This window comes from Tursiops truncatus, chromosome 8 (genome assembly GCF_011762595.2).
Source record: "Tursiops truncatus isolate mTurTru1 chromosome 8, mTurTru1.mat.Y, whole genome shotgun sequence".
NCBI lineage: Eukaryota > Metazoa > Chordata > Mammalia > Artiodactyla > Delphinidae > Tursiops > Tursiops truncatus.
The window spans coordinates 66,520,666-66,542,584 of NC_047041.1; the positions used below are offsets into that span (position 1 = coordinate 66,520,666).

Genomic DNA, 21,919 nt, shown 5'->3' on the forward strand with positions numbered 1-21,919 from the left:
TTCCTTATTATGACTGAATAATATTCCACTATATATACATGATTTGTTGATCCATTCATTTGTTGATGGACTTTTGGGCTGTTTGTACTATTTGGCTGTTGTAAACACTGCTGCTATAAGCAAGTGTGTATGTGTACTTTTTGAGTACCTATCTGCAGATCTTTGGGGTGTATACCTAGGAGCAGAATTGCAGGGTCATATGATAATTTTTTGTTTAACTTTTTGAGGAACTGCTAAACTTTCCCACAGCAGCTGAATCATTTTTCATTCCCATCAGCAATGTGCATGAGTTCCAGTTTCTCTGCATCCTCATCAGTCGATACTTGATATTTTCCATAATTTTTTGGTGTTTTGGATGGTATTATAAGTGGTATAGTTTTTTTTTTAACTTTATTTCTTGTGTGTTGGTGGTGTATAGAAATACATTTGTTTTTTTTTCTGTATAAACCTTGTATCTAGTTCTCAAATTCACTTGGTAATTCTAATAATTTACTTACGTATTGTCTGAATTTTCTGCGTACATTTGCATTTCTGATTTCCAATGCTTTCTTTTTTTAAATTTTATTTATTTTTTTATACAGCAGGTTCTTATTAGTTATCCATTTTATACATATTAGTGTATATATGTCAATCCCAATCTCCCAATTCATCACCCACCCCCCACCCCATCCCCACCACTTTCCCCCCTTAGTGTCCATATGTTTGTTCTCTACATCTGTGTCTCAATTTCTGCCCTGCAAACTGGTTCATCTGTACCATTTTTATAGGTTCCACATATATGTGTTAATATACGATATTTGTTTTTCTTTTCCTGACTTACTTCACTCTGCATGACAGTCTCTAGATTCATCCATGTCTCTAAGATGACCCAATTTCTTTCCTTTTTATGGCTGAGTAATATTCCACTGTATGTATGTACCACATCTTCTTTATCCATTTGTTTGTCAGTGGGCATTTAGGTTGCTTCCATGACCTGGCTATTGTAAATAGTGCTGCAATGAACATTGATGTGCATGTGTCTTTTTGAATTATGGTTTTCTCTGAGTATATGCCCAGTAGTGGTATTGCTGGGTCATATGGTAATTCTATTTTTAGTTTTTTAAGGAACGTCCATACAGTTCTCCATAGTGGCGGTATCAATTTACATTCCCACCAACAGTGCAAGAGGGTTCCCTTTTCTCCACACCCTCTCCAGCATTTGTTGTTTGTAGATTTTCTGATGATGCCCCTTCTAACTGGTGTGAGGTGATACCTCATTGTACTTTTGATTTGCATTTCTCTAATAATTAGTGACGTAGAGCCGCTTTTCATGTTCTTCTTGGCCATCTGTATGTCTTTGAAGAAATGTCTATTTAGGTCTTCTGCCCATTTTTGGATTGGGTTGTTTGTTTTTTTAATATTGAGCTGCGCGAGCTGTTTATATATTTTGGAGATTAACCCTTTGTCCATTGATTCATTTGCAAATATTTTCTCCCATTCTGAGGGTTGTCTTTTCATCTTGTTTGTAGTTTCCCTTGCTTTGCAAAAGCTTTTAGGTTTCATTAGGTCCCGTTTGTTTATTTTTGCTTTTATTTCCATTACTCTAAGAGGTGGATCAAAAAACATCTTGCTGTGATTTATGTCAAAGAGTGTTCGTCCTATGTTTTCCTCAAAGAGTTTTACAGTGTCTGGCCTTACATTTAGGTCTCTAATCCATTTTGAGATTATTTTTGTGTATGGTGTTAGGGAGTGTTCTAATTTCATTCTTTTACATGTAGCTGTCCAGTTTTCCCAGCATCACTTATTGAAGAGACTGTCTTTTCTCCATTGTATATCCTTGCCTCCTTTGTCATAGATTGTTGACCATAGGTGTGTGGGTTTATCTCTGGGCTTTCTGTCCTGTTCTATTGATCTATATTTCTCTTTTTGTGCCAGTACCATCATATTGATTACTGTAGCTTTGTAGTATAGTCTGAAGTCAGGGAGTCTGATTCCTCCAGCTCCGTTTTTCTCCCTCAAGATTGCTTTGGCTATTCGGGGTCTTTTGTGTCTCCATACAAATTTTAAGATTTGTTGTTCCAGTTATGTAAAAAATGCCATTGGTAATTTGATAGGGATTGCATTGAATCTGTAGATTGCTTTGGGTAGTAAAGTCATTTTCACAATATTGATTCTTCCAATCCAAGAACATGTTAAACATCTCTCCATCTGTTTGTATCATTAATTTCGTTCATCAGTGTCATATTGTTTTCTGCATACAGGTCTTCTGTCTCCCTGGGTAGGTTTATTCCTAGATATTTTATTATTTTTGTTGCAGTGGTAAATGGGAGTGTTTCCTTAATTTCTATTTCAGATTTTTCATCATTAGCATATAGGAATGCAAGAGATTTCTGTGCATTAATTTTGTGTCCTACAACTTGACCAGATTCACTGATTAGCTCTAGTAGTTTTTTGGTGGCATCTTTAGGATTCTGTATGTATAGTATCATGTTATCTGCAAACAGTGACAGTTTTACTTCTTCTTTTCCAATTTGTATTCCTTTTATTTCTTTTTCTTCTCTGATTGCCGTGGCTAGGACTTCCAAGACTGTTGAATAATAGTGATGAGAGTGGACATCCTTGTCTTGTTCCTGATCTTAGAGGAAATACTTTCAGTTTTGCACCATTGAGAATGATGTTTGCTGTGGGTTTGTCGTATATGGCCTGTTTATGTTGAGGTAGGTTCCCTCTGTGCCTACTTTCTGGAGAGTTTTTAATCATAAATATGTGTTGAATTTTGTCAAAAGCTTTTTCTGCATCTATTGAGATGATCATATGGTTTTTATTCTTCAATTTGTTAATACGGTGTATCACATTGATTGATTTGCGTATATTGAAGAATCCTTGCATCTCTGGGATAAATCCCACTTGATCATGGTGTATGATCCTTTTAATGTGTTGTTGCATTCTGTTTGCTAGTATTTTGTTGAGGATTTTTGCATCTGTATTCATCAGTGATATTGGTGTGTAATTTTCTTTTTTTGTAGTATCTTTGTCTGGTTTTGGTATCAGGGTGATGGTGGCCTCATAGAATGAGTTTGGGCATGTTTCTTCCTCTGCAATTTTTTGGAAGAGTTTGAGAAGGATGGGTGGTAGCTCTTCTCTAAATGTTTGGTGGAATTCACCTGTGAAGCCATCTGGTCCTGGACTTTTGTTTGTTGGAAGATTTTTAATCACAGTTTCAATTTCAGTGCTTGTGATTGGTCTGTTCATATTTTCTATTTCTTCCTGGTTCAGTCTTGGAAGGTTATACCTTTCTAAGGATTTGTCCATTTCTTCCAGGTTGTCCATTTTATTGGCATAGAGTTGTTGGTAGTAGTGTCTTAGGATGCTTTGTACTTCTGCGGTGTCTGTTGTAACTTCTCCTTTTTCATTTCTAATTTTATTGATTTGAGTGCTCTCCTTCTTTTTCTTGATGAGTCTGGCTAATGGTTTATCAATTTTGTTTATCTTCTCAAAGAACCAGCTTTTAGTTTTGTTGATCTTTGCTATTGTCTTCTTTGTTTCTATTTCATTTATTTCTTCTCTGATCTTTATAATTTCTTTCCTTCTGCTAACTTTGGGTTTTGTTTGTTCTTCTTTCTCTAGTTCCTTTAGGCATAAGGTTAGATTGTTTATTTGAGATTTTTCTTGTTTCTTGAGGTAGGCTTGTATTGCTATAAACGTCCCTCTTAGAAGTGCTTCTGCTGCATCCCATAGGTTTTGGATCATTGTGTTTTCATTGTCTTTTGTCTCTAGGTATTTTTTGATTTCCTCTTTGATTTCTTTAGTGATCTCTTGGTTATTTTGTAACATATTGTTTTGTCAAAATATGAACAATCCATGTGTTTGTGTGTTTTACGTTTTTTTCCCTGTAATTGCTTTCTAATCCCATAGCGTTGTGGTCAGAAAAAATGCTTGATATGATTTGAATTTTCTTAAATTTACTGAGTCTTGATTTGTGACCCAAGACATGATCTATCCTGGAGAACGTTCCGTGCGCACTTGAGAAGAAAGTGTAATCTACTATTTTTGGATGGAATGTCCTATAGATATCAATTAATTCTGTCTGGTCTATTGTGTCATTTAAAGCTTGTGTTCCCTTATTAATTTTCTGTTTGGATGATCTGTCCATTGATGTAAGTGAGGTGTTAAAGTCCCCCAGTATTACTGTGTTATTGTTGATTTATTGTTTTGTTTTGTTTTGGCGGTATGTGGGCCTCTCACTGTTTGTGGCCTCTCCCGTTGCGGAGCACAGGCTCCAGACGCGCAGGCTCAGAGACCATGGCTCACGGGCCCAGCCACTCCACGGCATGTGGGATCTTCCCGGACTGGGGCACAAACCCGTGTCCCCTGCATCGCCAGGCAGACTCTCAACCACTGCACCACCAGGAAAGCCCCGATTTATTCTTTTATAGCTGTTAGCAGTTGCCTTATGTATTGAGGTGCTCCTATGTTGGGTGCATATATATTTATAATTGTTATGTTTTTGGATTGATCCCTTGATCCTTATGTAGTGTCCTTCCTTGTGTCTTGTAACATTCTTTATTTTAAAGTCTATTTTGTCTGATATAGTTTTGCCACTCCAGCTTTCTTTTGATTTCTATTTGCATGGAATATCTTTTTCCATCCCCTCACTTTCAGTCTGTATGTGTTCCTAGGTTTGAAGTTGGTCTCTTGTAGACAGCATATATATGGGTCTTGTTTTTGTATCCATTCAGCAAGCCTGTGTCTTTTGGTTGGAGCATTTAATCCATTCACGTTTAAGGTAATTATCAATATGTACGTTCCTATTACCATTTTCTTAATTGTTTTGGGTTTGTTTTTGTTGGTACTTTTCTTCTCTTGTGTTTCCCACTTAGAGAAGTTCCTTTAGCATTTGTTGTAGAGCTGGTTTGGTGGTGCTGAATTCTCTTAGCTTTTGCTTGTCTGTAAAGCTTTTGGTTTCTCCTTCGAATCTGAATGAAATCCTTGCCGTGTAGAGTAATCTTGGTTGTAGGTTCTTCCCTTTCGTCACTTTAAATATGCCATGCCATTCCCTTCTGGTTTGTAGAGTTTCTGCTGAGAGATCAGCTGTTAACCTTATGGGAGTTGCCTTGTATGTTATTTGTCGTTTTTCCCTTGCTGCTTTCAATAATTTTTTTTTGTCTTTAATTTTTGCCAGTTTGATTACTGTGTGTCTCAGTGTGTTTCTCCTTGGGTTTATCCTGTATGGGACTATCTGTGCTTCCTGGACGTTGGTGGCTATTTCCCTTCCCATGTTAGGGAAGTTTTTGCCTATAATCTTTTCAAATATTTTCTCAGGTCATTTCTCTCTCTCTTCTCCTTCTGGGACTCCTATAATGCGAACGTTGTTGTGTTTAATGTCCCAGAGGTCTCTCAGGCTGTCTTCATTTCTTTTCATTCTTTTTTCTTTATTCTGTTCCGCAGCAGTGAATTCCACCATTCTGCCTTCCAGGTCGCTCATCTGTTCTTCTGCCTCAGTTATTCTGCTATTGATTCCTTCTAGTGTATTTTCCATTTCAGTTATTGTGTTGTTCATCTCTGTTTGTTCTTTAATTCTTCTAGGTCTTTGTTAAACATTTCTTGCATCTTCTTGATCTTTGCCTCCATTCTTTTTGCGAGGTCCTGGATCATCTCCACTATCATTATTCTGATTTCTTTTTCTGGAAGGTTGCCTATCTCCACTTCATTTAGTTGCTTTTCTGGGGTTTTATCTTGTTCCTTCATCTGGTGCATAGCACTCTGCCTTTCCATCTTGTCTATCTTTCTGTGAATATGGTTTTTGTTCCACAGGCTGCATGATTGTAGTTCTTCTTGCTTCTGCTGTCTGCCGTCTGGTGGATGAGGCTATCTAAGAGGCTTGTGCAAGTTTCCTGATAGGAGGGACTGGTGGTGGGTAGAGCTGGCTGTTGCTGTGGTGGGCAGAGCTCCCGTCTCCAATGGTTTCTTATTCTCTGTTCCTTTTTCATAGTAGTTTACTCGATGGATGCAATATTCTTGTGAATGACTTGGAGGGTATTTATTAGAATTTAAATTTCCTGTAAATTTTTCATTACCTTAGTTTTCGTGGTTGATTCTGTTGCTTTTCATTTTGGTCCTTCTTAATTTTGTGGATATTTCTTAAATATCTGATGATCCTTAGTTATCCATATTTATGAAGGACTAGTATGATTGGTTTTGGTAGCTGATACTGCCTTCCTCTCAGTTTTCTGAAGCCTGATTTTCCAAGAGATCTTTTCTCCAAGTGGAATTACTGAGAGCTCTGTATGAGTTTGTTTTAAGGGTCAGCAGCAGCCAGATAATCTAAGGACCTAAAATTTATTTCTGGGGCACAAGTGCTCTGAAGACTTTTCTTCTTTTGGTTGTTTTTGTTTCCTTTCTCCCAGTGCCCCACCTCCATTTGTGGATGTACAGAGCAACCTCAAACTTAGCCCTACTTCTCTTTTGTCCTTTAGCAGCCATGCTGGATGTTCTCAGCAGATCTGGATACTAAGCCTGGGAGCCAAAGTTTATACAGGAAGTAAGACTGTCAGGAGTGGCTTTGCTGTTCTGTGAGCAACCTTTAGGTACCTTAATTTCCCTAAGCTTTTATTCAGCTTCTTGATCCTGAACTTGGTGTTTTCTATTTAGGGGGTTGGGACAGCTCTTGCCTCCTTATGGTGCTTTCCTATGTTTGTTTTGCTTAGGTTGTTATTTCTTATGCTATGGCTTCTCTATCAGTTTAGTCTCATCTGTTTCTTGTGGAAATTCTTTTTTCTTGCCTTCCTTCCTACCTTCCTTCCTTCTTTTCTTTTTGCTTGTTAATGGGTTTTCAGATTGTTATGAATTTAATTTTTTATAATTGTGAAAAATTTAGATATAAAATACAGGTATCTACTCCTTAGCTTAAACAAAACATAAATACAATTGAAGCTTCTTATTCTCTTTTCTGATTGTATTATACTCTCTCTAATGCATTTATTAATATTATCATGTATATGCATTTCTAAACAGTAAGTAGCATCATTTTGAATGTGTTTGAGCCTTGAATAGTGACATACTGCATGAGTCCTTCTGCATCTTGTTTTTTCCACTCATCATGGTTCTTTTGTGTGTTCATTCTGTTAGTATACTCTCTTTTCTGCTGTTTCAGTGGAATTTGGGTAGGGAGGATAAGTCAGTCTATATATTCCTTACTATATTTCTTACTAAAAGGGAGGTTTACGTACCTTTTGAATATATTGTCACTACAGACATATAAAAGAAAGGACTTGGTGTTACCTCTTGTTTCAACTGGTGATGATAGGTGAATATGACACCTCACCATGTTATACAAGCTAGGCAATTGAGTCTTGCTGCTGACCTCTATTTGGTGTTATAAATACTTTTGGAGACAGAGAAACACCACTTATTCATGTTTGGGGTTTAACTGAGGTTTAAGTGAAGATTTGGATTCTTATTGCTGAAGGAATTTTTAGAGGTCACTTGGTACAAACTGTACTAAAGAAACCCAGGCCCAGAGAAGGTGAGTGACTTGTCTGAGGTGGTCCAGGTAAAAACAGGGATTAGAAGCCAGTGTTGCAGTTCACTGTACTTTCCACCTTACTACAATGAGCCAAACGTTAATGTCCCCTTTTGTGTTAACGTTGAACTTTGATTTTTGCCTGTCCTTGAAAATACTTATTTGAATACCAAGAGATTTTCAGTATGTAACAGTGAACATAAATCTTTGAAGTGATGCTTATTTGTCATATTTTCCATAGGATCAGAATGGTTTCAATCCCAGAATACTATGAAGGCAAGAATGTCCTCCTCACTGGAGCTACTGGTTTCCTAGGGAAGGTACTTCTGGAAAAGTTGCTGAGGTCTTGTCCTAAGGTGAATTCAGTGTATGTTTTGGTGAGGCAGAAAGCTGGACAGACACCCCAGGAACGAGTAGAGGAAGTCATTAGTGGCAAGGTAAGTATGGAAAATGATCATTTGGAAGAGAGAAAAAAGTGTGTGTTTGTGCATGTAATTATTGTAATCATCAACAGCTTAGTATATTTCTTAAGTATCCTGAAAAAAATTGGTAAAAAAAACCCCTATAAGAATGGCAGTAAACTGAATATGACTTGTGATCAGGAGGAGAAAAAAGCTTTCTTTTTTTTTTTTTTTGAAAAAAGCTTTCTTCTATGATGAACAAAATTATATAACAAGTTCTAAATTACCTTTATGGTAAAGGTTTAATGTGTTTTTAGAATATTTGAGGCAGGTTATTTGTAATTACTAGATGTTTAAATAGTTTCAGAATGATAATAATGAGTTAGTTTCTAACTCCTACTATGCTGTGAGAGTGCTTTGATAACAGTTAAAAATTTGTAAGCACTAATTGCTCCTCACAAAAGTATTAGGAAGTAGCAAAGTCACATATTCCCATTTGACAAATAAGAACATGGTGACAGAGGGGTTATATAGAATACAAGAGTATGTCATACATTTGAACCTTTAGTAAAATATGGCTAAGAAAAAATGGAAATGAGCTGGAGTAAAATTATTTCACAGTTATAGGCTTTAGAATTTATCTGACATTCATTGTTAGTAAGTTTGGTATAGTAGCTATGTAATTTTTTAGTTATTAGGTGGGTATCTGGTACCTTTTAACCTTCTAGGGCAGCTGTGACTTATGTATAAAAAAACAAAAAAGACCAAAACTAGAAACCTCTGAGTTACTCTGAGCAGTGAAAGAATTGCTGAAAAGTATCAAAAGATATGTTGATTAATTATAGATTAACAATTCTCTACAGTTAATAAATAATTTATTAGACATGATTTGTATTCCAGCCTGTTTTGATCTTTCAGTAGAAATCCATAGTTAATAGTGGCTGACATTTATTGAGTGCTTAAGTTGTGCCAGGCACTGTGTGCAAAGCACCTTATATGTATTTAATTATCACGGGAACTCTTCAAGGTAAGTACTGGTCTTATTCCCATTCTACAAGGTCATATAGTTAGTGTTAGAGCCAGTGTCTGTGAACGATTGAAACCAGAGCTCATGCTCTGGCAGGGACAGATGTTGATATATCGCATTTTACAAATATGGACAATGAGTCTCAGAGGTGGTTATTTTATCTGAAGTTGTGTAGCTAATAGATGTCGGATATAACGGAGATGACTTGATAACAAATCCCTTTCTACTTTATAGCATTACTTCCCCAATAGATAAGAAAGTAAGGCAAAGATGATGGAACGCTTTGTGATAAAATGGAAAAAGTAATCTTGAGAGTTGGATACCTTACTAGTTGTATGTTGTAGCTGGTACACACTGAGTAAAAATAGCTTAATTTCCCTAAGCCAATGGCAAAAAGCTTGGTGCCCAAGTTTACAAAAATTAAAAGAGAAGACGACAAAAGCAAAAGAGAAGTGCATGAAGGGCAGCGAATAACAGAGGTTAACATCAGAAGGAATAAGAGTCAGTTTATGGGTTAGGGCAGTAGTGGGAAGCTTATCTCCTAGGAGTGATAAAGTATAATAACAGAAAAATAATTAAGAGAAAAAGAGAAGGTACACAATAAGACCTGTACAGAAGTGTGGGAGGGTTTAAATATAACTTTTAATTTTCTTAACATTACAGAGTTATAATAAAATACAATCACTAATATTCACTACAGTGACTTAGGATAAATTAAGAAAAGGTTAAACTATATTTAGAATGTTTGCTTTACTAAGATGTTACGTTGAGAATGATTTCCATTCAAATATAATTTTGGTTCAGAAAGATAAACTTCTCTTTTGTGAAGCATCCACGTTTTTCTTGTTTGTATTCCCCCTCCTCCCCATTAAGAGGTAATCCTAGACTTACAGGGTTGTAACAGTGATGTAAATTAATATTTGTTTTTACTTTAAAAAATAAATTGTTTGAAACTATTAATAGGGCATTAAAGAATAAAAATAATATTTACTTTTGTCCCACTGTTTATTGAGTTTGTCCCCACATGAAAACTTTAAATAATCTTTATTTCAACTAGAAAATCTTCTTTTCTCTGAATTACTTTTTAAAACAAATCTACTTCTTTGAGGGCTACTCAGTGACAGTATAGCTCACAAGGGTAGTTATACTCTAGTAACGTTCTTCCTATTGCCCCAAACTCTCGTGCACTTGTGTTCTTCCCATTTGCCCTCCCTTCCACAAAGATGTGAGTCCTGCTACATACTAGAAGCTGTTCGGGTTACTAGAGATACGGCAATGAAGAAAACAAAATCCCAGCATTTGGAATTTACATTCTAGTTAGGGAGACAAGTTAACAACTATATAACATGTTGAATAGTGCCACGTGCTGTTCAAAAGTAAAGCAGAAAAGGGGGATTGAAAGTGATGGAGGTGCTGCTTTAGATACGATGGTCAGAAAAAGTTCTCTCTGAGGTGACATTTGGTCAGAGACCTGAATGATGAAGTGAGGAAGAATCCATTGGTACGTGGAGGAAGAGTGTTAAAGGTAGAGAGAACAGCACGGGCAAAGGCTCTGAGAACTACTTGGCCGGTTGGAAGAGTGTCAGAGCAAGCTGTGGTGTTTGCTTTACTGGACTCTGTATAAGGCATGTAAAGTAAATACTAAGTGCCGGAGTATTCCTACTAACACTCTCCTCTACCCAAGTGAGGTTTTTGCCTTTTAAAATACAATCGAAATTGTTAATTATTCTTTTAAATTTTTGCTTGTTTGACTTGAGGAAGAGGGCTTCAAACAAATATTTATACTTACACATGAGAAAAATGTAGCAAGTGTTAACTTTAAACTCTTAGATTAAGGAATTATCACATGAACTTTCTATGTACTTATTTTTAAAAGTAAGATGTGGGTTAAATGTGAAAACAGAGAACAGAGTAGTGATTACCAGAGAGGAAGGGGTTGGGGGTAGGGTGAAATGAGTAAAGGGGGTCAACTGTATGGTGACAGATGGAAACTAAACTTTTGTTGGTGAGCACGCAGTAGTGTATATAGGAGTCAAAATATAATGTCCTAATCGTGGAACTTATATGATGTTATAAACCAGTGTTAGTTATCTCAATTAAAAAAAAAGACAAGGGACTTCCCTGGCGATCCATTGGTTAAGACTCTTTGCTTCCACTGGAGAGGGCATGGGTTCGATCCCTAGTCGGGGAACTAAGATCCCGGGTGCCAAGGGGAATGGCCACACACACATACACACACACACACACACAAAGACAAGTTTTAGTCATTTTCATTATTGTTTCTAAATTCTTTAGAGACAATAAAAAAAAGATGTGAGTTAATATTTCAGTATTTACTACCGTAAAATCTAGCTACATAATAACTATGCTTGAAGAATTTGCCATCTTAAAGTGTGGTAGGTACAAAGGTCATTTTCAGTTTTTCCTGAGAACTGGGAAGATCAACTAAACTGTATTCAATATCATTTTAAAATTAAAAGTATTTGGTAGCCTAGTGTAAGGACTTTTTTAAAAATGTGATATAATTTATAGCTTTTTTCCAAGTGACTTTTAATTAAAACTCTTGAGCAAATTATTTGATAATGTATATTGACTGCAGTGTATTGCAGACTGATATTATTACCTTATGGCTGTATTTTTTCATATCATACAAATAGGTTGAAAGATTCTGTTTATTTAAGGCAGTGATTCTCAAACTTTTGATCTCTGGACCCCTTTACACTCTTAAAAATTATTGAGGACTTCAAAGAGATTTTGTTTTTGTGAGGTTTTATTTCAAATATCTTACTGATGTTTTATCGTAGTAGAGATTAAAATTGAGAATTTTTTTTTTCAGTCCGTAACACCTCTTTGTAAAGTTCTGAGACTTTAACAATACCTTACACAGACTATGTGTTAAATACATGTTGAATGATTGATTCAAATAAGATACTGCTATTTAAAACATTTTGCACAGAGCCTGGGCCATAGTAAAAACTCAAAACATGATAGAAGCAGTAATAGCAATGATAGTGATTTAGTACTTATGATAATTGTAGTGCAATATTAATATTGATTTATTTTATAAATAAAATCATTCATCGAGATCATTCATCGAGTGCTGAGAGTTATTTAACAAGAACAATTTTCCAAACAGTCGGGTATTCACACTGTAGGTATGATCTATGCTTCCCGAGTTCAGCTCTTCACCCATCTTTTTCTGTGTATAGATTTATCAAAGTAAGCTTTATGCTGTATTCCTCTTCTAGTTTCCTCTTTTCTTTTTTTTTTAACATCTTTATTGGAGTATAATTGCTTTACAATGGTGTGTTAGTTAATGCTTTATAACAAAGTGAATCAGCTATACATATACATATATCCCTGTATCTCCTCCCTCTTGCGTCTCCCTACCACCCTCCCTATCCCACCCCTCTAGGTGGTCACAAAGCACCGAGCTGATCTCCCTGTGCTATGGGCTGCTTCCCACTAGTTATCTATTTTACCTTTGTTAGTATATGTAAGTCCATGCCACTCTCTCACTTCGTCCCAGCTTACCCTTCCCCCTCCCTGTGTCCTCAAGTCCATTCTCTACGTCTGCGTCTTTATTCCTGTCCTGCCCTTAGGTTCTTCAGAACCTTTTTTTTTTTTTTTTAGATTCCATATATATGTGTTAGCATACGGTATTTATTTTTCTCTTTCTGACTTACTTCACTCTATATGACAGTCTCTGTGTCCTTCCACCTCACTACAAATAACTCAATTTTGTTTCTTTTTATGGCTGAGTAATACTCCATTGTATATATGTGCCAATTCTTTATCCATTCATCTGTCGATGGACACTTAGGTTGCTTCCATGTCCTGGCTATTGTAAATAGAACTGCAGTGAACATTGTGGTACATGACCCTTTTTGAACTATGGTTTTCTCAGGGTATATGCCCAGTAGTGGGATTGCTAGGTCATATGGTAGTTCTATTTTTAGTTTTTTAAGGAACCTCCATACTGTTCTTCATAGTGGCTGTATCCATTTACATTCCCACCAAGAGTGCAAGAAGGTTCCCTTTTCTCCACACCCTCCAGCATTTATTGTTTGTAGATTTTTTGATGATGGCCATTCTGACTGGTGTGAGGTGATACCTCATTGTAGTTTTGATTTGCATTTCTCTAATGATTAGTGATGTTCAGCATCCTTTCATGTGTTTGTTGGCAATCTGTGTATCTTCTTTGGAGAAATGTCTATTTAGGTCTTCTGCCCATTTTTGGATTGGGTTGTTTGTTTTTTTGATATTGAGTTGCATGAGCTGCTTGTAAATTTTGGAAATTAATCCTTTGTCAGTTGCTTCATTTGCAAATATTTTCTCCCATTCTGAGGGTTGTCTTTTTGTCTTGTTTATGGTTTCCTTTGCTGTGCAAAAGCTTTTTTCATTAGGTCCCATTTAAAATTGAGAAATTTTTAAAGTAAAAGAATATACATACAAGCACACATTCCATGAGCCATCGAGAGTGATGATGTCATTACACATGTAGCTTTGGAAAATTCCTCTCTATACTTGTGAGAGAATGAAAGTGAAAAATGCAAATAATGTTTTACTTTTATTATGAAAATAGTTTTGACTTCGTGAACTCCCTAAGTGGGAGTCTCAGGGACTCCTAGGATCTTCTACACTTTGCGAACTGGTGCTGATTAAGAGTGTACAGTGTTGCTTAGACCATGTGGGGACAGCCTACTGGCACATTCTAATGGATATACTGAATAGGGGCAAATGTTCATGCTTTAAGGAGAGAGTTGACTTTTGCAGACATCCAAAATTAATTTGAACCCAAGCTTGGCAGTAAAGATTCAGAGAATAAAATTGGAGTCAGAAACCAAAGTGATTAGAAAGCTGTGAGCTCAGTTTTGCAAGGGCTCTGACTCTATAGGCATATCCCTCCAAAGAAATGTCAATGATAGCATTATTATTTTTTTTTTTGGAAGAGAATGATGCTCATTTGTCTATCTAAATTCTTATAGTCCTGTTGGAAAAAACAAAAAAATTAGCAAATCCTTACATAGCAACTAACCAGACTTTTTACTTTGAATGAACTTCGTATACCTTTGTGATAGTTCTTTGGATTAGAACTAATTGTCATGTCACAGTAGCTTTTCTTTGACATCATGCAGCAGATACTTAACATGTTGCTTTTATTTTTATTTAACTGTAGGATGTAAAATCCTTTCTCCAAAATTTAGAAGTTATCCCTAAACTTCTTAACTACTCAGATAGTGTATGTTAGTCTCTCTTCTTTTTCCTCTTTCTGATTTTTTGCCAGATCCTTTTGGAATTCTTTGCTTCCCTGAAAACCTGTGAGAAGGGAGTCATCAAGGGGGCTATCAGACCACAAGGCCTATTTTAAGTAATAATGCCTGCATGTGTGTTTTGCTGCCATCTCTGCCCTTTGTTTACTCATCTTGGCATTTTATCATGAACCACTTGTAATTGGTATATTGTAATTCCCTTCCCAACACCCTCCTTCCCCCTAGTGAAAGGTTATTTTTTCTTATTCATTTTTTATTTTTCAGAAAACATTTATTGTGTGTACTCAGTGCTGGGCACTTGACTTGATGTAAGGGGTTGAATTCAGGAATAAATGAGTCCCTGCCTTAATGGAGCCTACAGTCTAGAGAGTTTTTAAGAGGGAGGAGGGAAGGAAGAGAGAGTGTAGAGGTGTTAAGAGAGATTAGATAGGAGCAATTATTGAAGCTGATGTCTTGGTTGGAATTGAGGACCTAAGTAAAATGTGAAAGAGTTGGGCATCTTCTCTGGGGTCTCCAGGGTAATGCTTCTAAAATTTTTCCTCACCAGTAAGTCTCATTTGTAAAGAAAATGATTATCTTCTACTGAAAGCCTGAAATTTCATTGAACTTTTATAGTTTAGTCTAAACATATGGCCATTATTTTCAATATAAAAATGCCTTGTCCCCAAGTATTTGTCTAAATAAATATTTAACTAAAATACTCTATAAAATTTTGTCATTTTATCTTATGCTTTTAATTCCGCCCGGCACATCCCACCACTTACTCCTAGGGCCATTCATTCCCACTTATGTATAGCATTTCTGGTGAATCAATAAAATGAGTTCTTTTTATATCAAGTAGCAGTGAATATGTACACTTAAAGTTGTTAAGAAACTTTTAGGTAGAGCCTTCTATGATTTTGAAACAGGAATGAAAGAGCATAGGCATAGAGCATATACTATAGTGGGACACGGTCTTATAGCAGAATTTCTCAACTTCAGCACTATTCATATTTTGGGCCAGATAATTCTTTGTTATGGGGAGCTGTCCTATGCATTGTAGGGTGGTCAGCATTCCTGGCCTCTACCCACTGAATGCCAGCAGCTCCCTCTCCTCACCATCCCAGTTTTGACAAAGAAAAATGTCTTCAGACATCACCAAATGTTCCCTGGGGGCTAAAATTGCCCCAACTTGAGAACCACTGATTTACAGGAATGTCTCTGGGAAGGTAAACCTCATTGCTGGCAAGGAGTGCAAATAGTGGACCACAAAATAAATTCTGGAAAGGGAATAAAATACATTAAAGAGGGCATTAGTGGACTTAGTAAAGTAGGAACTAATTGGGATACCAGTGGGTTAAAAACTTTGGAAAAGATGGTATTGAATAAAGAGATGGTAGCTAAAGAAGGGAAGAGCATCACATTTGAGATGTAACTTGTGAAGCAGCGTGATCATGTATTGGTGGTAGTGGTGGAGATATCTGATATGAAGGGGAATTAAAGGTCATTGGCAGTCTGGGAGAATGAAAAAGTCTGAATACAGTGTGTTAAAAGTACTTTTCTGGTCATTCCTCAGGCTCCTTTTTCTCTGCTAGCCCCTTAAATATTCTTCAGAATTCTGTCCTAGGCCTTGATCTCTTTTTACTAGGTCCATTTAGGTAATTACTCAGCACCTTCTGTTTTGTGTGAGGTGAAAGGTTGTATTTTAAATTAGATTTGGAAAAAGCTTCATATAGTCTGGACCTTGGGTGCTCATCACTGCTGCTACTGGGTGGTTAATAAAATCTATGTCAGTAGTCTGACTCTTTCTTCCCTGAACTCAGGACCCACAGAGCCAGTTATCTCTACTAGACCAGTCTTCTGGGGTGTTCTCATTGGCACTTTACACTCAGCATTCACAAAACTGAACTCATATCTCCATAGCTGTACTTCTTTCTCTTCCAGTGTTTTCCACCTGATGAATTTATTCATTTAACAAATGTTTATCATGTCACTATCTTGCCAGGCACTCTGTTATCTAGGGCCTTTGTTCTGAGCAAAATAGACCTAGTCCCTGTCCACATGGAGTTTATATTCCTTATCCCTCTTCCAGTCATTGGCCAAGTCTTACTGAGTTTTTTAAATTTCCCAAACATTAATGCTCTGTTACTTCTAGGTGGTTATACATGCTACTTTCTCTACCTGAAACACTATTCTTCTACTTTATAACCTTAGGTCCTTCCCAACTAGCAGGGCTAGATGTTGCTCCTGTACAGTCTCATAACACTTATATTATCCCTATTTTATTACTTATAACATTATATTTTAACTGTTTACTTGTCTAATTTTTCCTATTAGACTCTAAATAGCCTGAGGCAAAGGTCATAATTCTTGTTTTCTCAGTGTCTAGAAGGTACTTAGTTCATCTGAAATGCTTAGTAAATATTTTATTAATTAATATAAAAAAACAATAATATTGAAGTCACTAGCTAGCAGTGGTGGAGGGGAAGACTGTTACTTACTAAAAGTCACCTGGGAAGGTGAAAGCGAGTACCATATATGTTTTATAGACTTTTTCCCCAGATTTCAGAATCTTTGCTTAAACTACAAATATGGACTTTAAATGGAGTGGAGAGTCAGGGTGTAATAGAACAGTGATCTGGAGGTGACATCATTGTTCCTCTATAAAATCTGGGATAAAAAATTAAATTTGACTCAAAATTGAATGTACCTTTATACTGTAACCATTTTGGGATCTGATTCTCTAGTTAAAAATTTATTCCTTTGAGTATACTTAAGGAATATTGAATTTTCTATTTTCAAGTTAGAATCCTATATGTATTTCTCAAGTTTATCCAGCTTCATATTCACATTTGCTTACCAAATTTTTTTTCCTTTAACATACTTACTTTGTTTTCCCCTTTAAAATTTTCCTAAGATTTTAGGTAGAGTATGATTAATGGTATTTTAATCTACTAAAAGAGACTAAAAGCAAAATAAAATGAAGTGATAAATTAAGGTTTGGATTTTAGAAATCTGAATGGTCATTTTATTTTTATTTATTTTTTTAAAAATGTTATTTATTTATTTTTATCTGAGTTGGGTCTTCATTGCTGCATGCAGGCTTTCTCTAGTTGTGGGGAGCAGGGGCTCCTCTTCATTGCGGCGCACGGGCTTCTCATTGCGGTGGCTTCTCTTGTTGCAGAGCACGGGCTCTAGGTGTGCAGGCTTCAGTAGTTGTGGCACACAGGCTCAGTAGTTGTGGCTCGTGGGCTCTAGAGTGCAGGCTCAGTGGTTGTGATGCACAGGCTTAGTTGCTCCGCGGTATGTGGGATCTTCCCGGACCAGGGATTGAACCCATGTGCCCTGCATTGGCAGGCGGATTCTTAACCGCTACGCCACCAGGAAGTCTCTGGATGATCATTGTAAACATTGTTCTGATGTCTGTGCTGCTTATGTCTATTCTGAGAGATAATATAATCTAATCAACAAAGGCATGGACAGTTAAAATTTAACTCTGCAAGCTACCAGCCCTATGTCCTTTGGCAAGTTACTTAACCTCTCTGTGTCTCAGATTCCTCATCTATAAAATGGGGATAACAATGTGGACCCCATAGAGTGTTTTTCATGCAGAATGATAGCAATTTAAGCAACCTTAGGATTCACGTAGTTGAAATTTAAAAAATAGTGATCCTTGGGGGAGGAAAAGGTGGTGATGATGGGTTTTAGAAAGTTGAAAAATACTGCCCTAAAATGTTTTTCCCCTTTGATAGCTTTTTGACAGATTGAGAGATGAAAATCCAGATTTTAGGGAGAAAATTATAGCAGTCAACAGTGAACTCACCCAACCTAAACTGGCTCTTAGTGAAGAAGATAAAGAGATCATCATAGAGTCTACCAATATTATATTCCACTGTGCAGCTACAGTAAGGTTTAATGAAAACTTGAGGTAAGTAAAGGTATTTATATGATATTTGAACCGCAGCACAGTTAAAAGATCTAATTTGAATTCTACTTTTTAGTCAAGTCATTTGAAAGTGTTTTGAAAATGTTTGCTCTCTGTTAATTGTAGCATTCTGTGTCCTACAGAGTATTAAAAGAATTTTCTTTCTCTTCTTAACAGTTTAAAAACATCGGATAGCTAGTATATGTTTATTAGAAGTTGCCATAAATTTATATATGGGGCAGGGAGGAGGCAAGAAATGGGAAGTGTGGAGTAGAAGAAAGAGAAGTTTCCCTTGGGTAGGAGTATTAGTCTTAACAACTAATAATGTTTATTTCCTCTGCCCTCCATTCTTTCAGAAGTATATACCCCAGCAGCTTTGTCTACTTCACACATATTCATCTGAAAATTTTAAAAAGTTAGGCTCAGGTTTTGCAGAGTAAGATGAAATGGCTTATACACTGAAGTCATACCCTGTTTTTGTTTTAAAACTTTGGTATCAGTGTTAAGGGCAGGGTACATTGGATATAGGTTTACTTTAAAAACGGTTTGGACTTCCTTCAAGATGCCCTATTTCAAGAAAAAAATAACATTTTAAATGGTCACTATGTTTTTAAAAATCTAACAAATACACATTTCAAATAATGGTGCTTAATTCAGAGCATTTTTTGATGTTATATACAGTTTTATAATGTTAATCTAATTGTATGGTCTCATATCAATTAAAATGGTGCACACTTCTTTAGGTTTCATAATTGCTTGACGGCCTTCTTAAAATGTTTTTAAGTTCAATTCTGATTGTAAAGAGTTTTGAGATTATCCCCCATATTGTCTATGTGTAGAAGTATAAACCTTAATCGACAGTGTATAACATGACAGTTCAGTGCCAAAGCATTACAGTGAGTTTTGCCTATATTGCAGGTAAGGACACTATAATAGTCCCTTAGATTCCTCTAACAATGCTTTATAGTTTCAGGGTGTTTTCTCGCTCATTATTTCATTCCATGCTTAATGTTACCCAATGTAATATAATGGTCAAATCTATTTTATACTTGAGGAAGCTGAGGCAGCACTGTATAATGGAGAGGGCATGAGCTTTGGAATTACACACCTTAGTTCTAATCTTGACTTTATCCTTTATTATCTGGTGGTAATAATTTATTTACATTTTAGTTCTTTTTATGCAGCAATTATGTGTTCAGGATTCAAAAGTGACAAAAGAATCTTATTAGAACTATAGTATAATCTCATTTTCATAAAATATGTATGTACATAAATGTGTATTTATATACATATCTTTTAATATTGGCCAGTTATTATATTTGGATAGTGCGATTACAGGTAGGTTTTTAATATGAAATAGTCCGTCTAACTGGTATTTTTCCCTGTAGTTCTAGCTTTCATTTTTTTCATAACCAAAAGAAAGAGTTCACATAGCCTTATGAAACTGTTTTCAAGGAAAAAGGTATATAGATACTTGATAATTATGGTATAGTCCTCAAAGGGAAAATCAGATGCTTTTGAAGGGGAAATTGTTTTACAAACAGGCAACATTCATTAGGGTGAAACTCATCCAAGTAACGAGGAGAACCAAAGTGTAATACTTTTGGGGAATGTTCTCTCCTCTTTCTCTTCCCCTCAGGGTAAACAAGGTTACCATTAACAAAAGGGAAATCTTTTTATTATTATTCTTTCTTCTTCCACTAGAGATGCCATAGTGGAAGGAGGTAGACAGGTGAACAAGAAAATTTATTGTTCTTCTCTTCCTTGTCAGGGCATGCATATTTACTGACCTAATCCTAGTCATTAATTGAGATTATTGTTTTCTGTGGAGCAATTTTAATGGATATTGATGTCTAAGTGGTGATACTACAACATTCTAAAATACTGTAGGTTGACATATAATAACTACTTACAAAACAATTATTCTTTATAGCCACTTTTTAAGTTAGCTCACAAATAAAAAATTGTTCAGAGCCTTTACTGCCAGGACAAGAAAATCCAGATTTTACTCCCAACATTATACTCTGTATTTTGGGAGAAATCAAAATAAATTGTACACAGATCCTATTTGCAAAGTCCATATTGTCTATTAGAGGAAATGGAATATACTTAAATAACCATAAAATAGGATAGAAAATGTGGAGTTACTGAAGAGCATACATTAAAGTGCTGTGAGAGTTGAGAGGTGGCAGAGCTCATTTATTTTCAGATACGGTGGTCTATAAATCTTGAAGTGGGAAAAAATGGATATCAAGATTAGGAATTATAAAGAAATACTGACAAAAGTTGAGGAGAGAGTGATATTGAGGATAATAAAGGGAGTTACTTAAATAGTTGACCACAGGTATGGTATCTCTTAGTAAGGAAAGTGAAGGTAGAACAGGGCCATTGGACTTGAGAGTAAAGAAGTATCAGAAGACTAAAGACCATGATGAGGACAGAAAACAGGCTTAAGGGCAGAAATGGGAGGACGGATAGTGTGGTCTGGGGAAAATTCATAGTATGAGATTTTAGAGCTAGAGCAATTTTGGGTGAGAGGGCCCAGGGTATGAATATGAGAGTAGGTGTTCAGAAAGGAGTGGAAGTAAAGATAGATGATTTAGAAAAGATCAAGAAACTGTTGAGCCTAAGGGCATGGATTCTCAAACTTTAGAATGTATTATGAATCTTAAGGATTACTGGAAAATGTGTTAAAAATGCATAGTCTTGGGCTTCCCTGGTGGCGCAGTGGTTGAGAGTCTGCCTGCCGATGCAGGGGACACGGGTTCGTGCCCCTGTCCGGGAAGATCCCACATGCCGCGGAGTGGCTGGGCCCGTGAGCCATGGCCGCTGAGCCTGCGCCTCCGGAGCCTGCGCATCCGGAGCCTGTGCTCTGCAACGGGAGATGCCACAACAGTGAGAGGCTGGCGTACTGCCAAAAAAAAAAAAAAAAGCATAGTCTTGGACTGTATTTGCCAAATTCAGACCCTCTAGTTTTGAGATAATACCCAGGAATCCTCATTTTTAATAAGAGCCTAGGGTGTGATTTAAATTACAAACGACTGGATCCCCTACCCTGATTGATTAATTGTCCCCTTAATAGACATCTGTTTCTATACCTTCATTAAGTTAAAAAAAAATCAGCAGCAGTATAGTGATGAGATCTCATGTAGGTAGTATTTTCTCAGAGGTGGGGAAGGGAGTGATGAGGAAGAGATCAGAATGGCCTGGGGAGCTTATATAAGATGTGATTTAAGGGCTTCCCTGGTGGCGTAGTGGTTGAGAGTCCACCTGCCGATGCAGGGGACACGGGTTCGTGTTCCGGTCCGGGAAGATCCTACATGCCGCGGAGCAGCTAGGCCCATGAGCCAAGGCCGCTGAGCCTGCGCGTCCAGAGCCTGTGCTCTGCAACGGGAGAGGCCACAACAGTGAGAGGCCCGCGTACTGCAAAAAAAAAAAAAAAAAAGATGTGATTTAAGACACATTAAAAAGTGTCTGAAGATGAGGGCCAGCAATCTGCATTTTTAATAAGCTCACAGGTGTCTGTCAAGCAAAGCATGATCTCTGGTTTAAGGTCTTAAAAGTGTTATCAGCATAGATTTTGAACAACCCAATATGTCAATAGAAGACAGGTGAATAAGAAAATTTATTGGCAGTTCAAGTTGAGCTTTTTCCTTTATTAAAGTGGTTTCTATGTCTACATTAGTGATGGACCATAATTACAAAGATTTATTCATTTTTGCTCTCCCCCCAAAAAGCCAGTGTTATATAAGATGCGTTTATGAATACCCATAACCAAAACATAGTGAGAACTTTATGTTTGTTTGGTACTGC

The 21,919-nt window shown here is 36.6% G+C and overlaps 1 protein-coding gene across 3 annotated transcripts in view; it reads left to right on the plus strand.

Moving 5' to 3' along the window:
• The window catches only part of FAR1 (fatty acyl-CoA reductase 1), a 73,792-nt gene that overhangs the window by 25,494 nt on the left and 26,379 nt on the right, over positions 1 to 21,919 (plus strand). For 2 of the 3 annotated variants that reach the window (XM_019948330.3, XM_019948328.3), the window contains 2 exons: positions 7,743 to 7,938; positions 17,934 to 18,109. In XM_019948330.3, coding sequence (XP_019803889.1) covers positions 7,750 to 7,938; positions 17,934 to 18,109 — 365 coding nt within the window. In that variant the 5' untranslated portion in view covers positions 7,743 to 7,749. Of the gene's footprint in view, positions 1 to 6,545; positions 6,567 to 7,742; positions 7,939 to 17,933; positions 18,110 to 21,919 lie in introns of those variants that run through there. The other variant, XM_019948329.3, reaches the window with a different exon arrangement.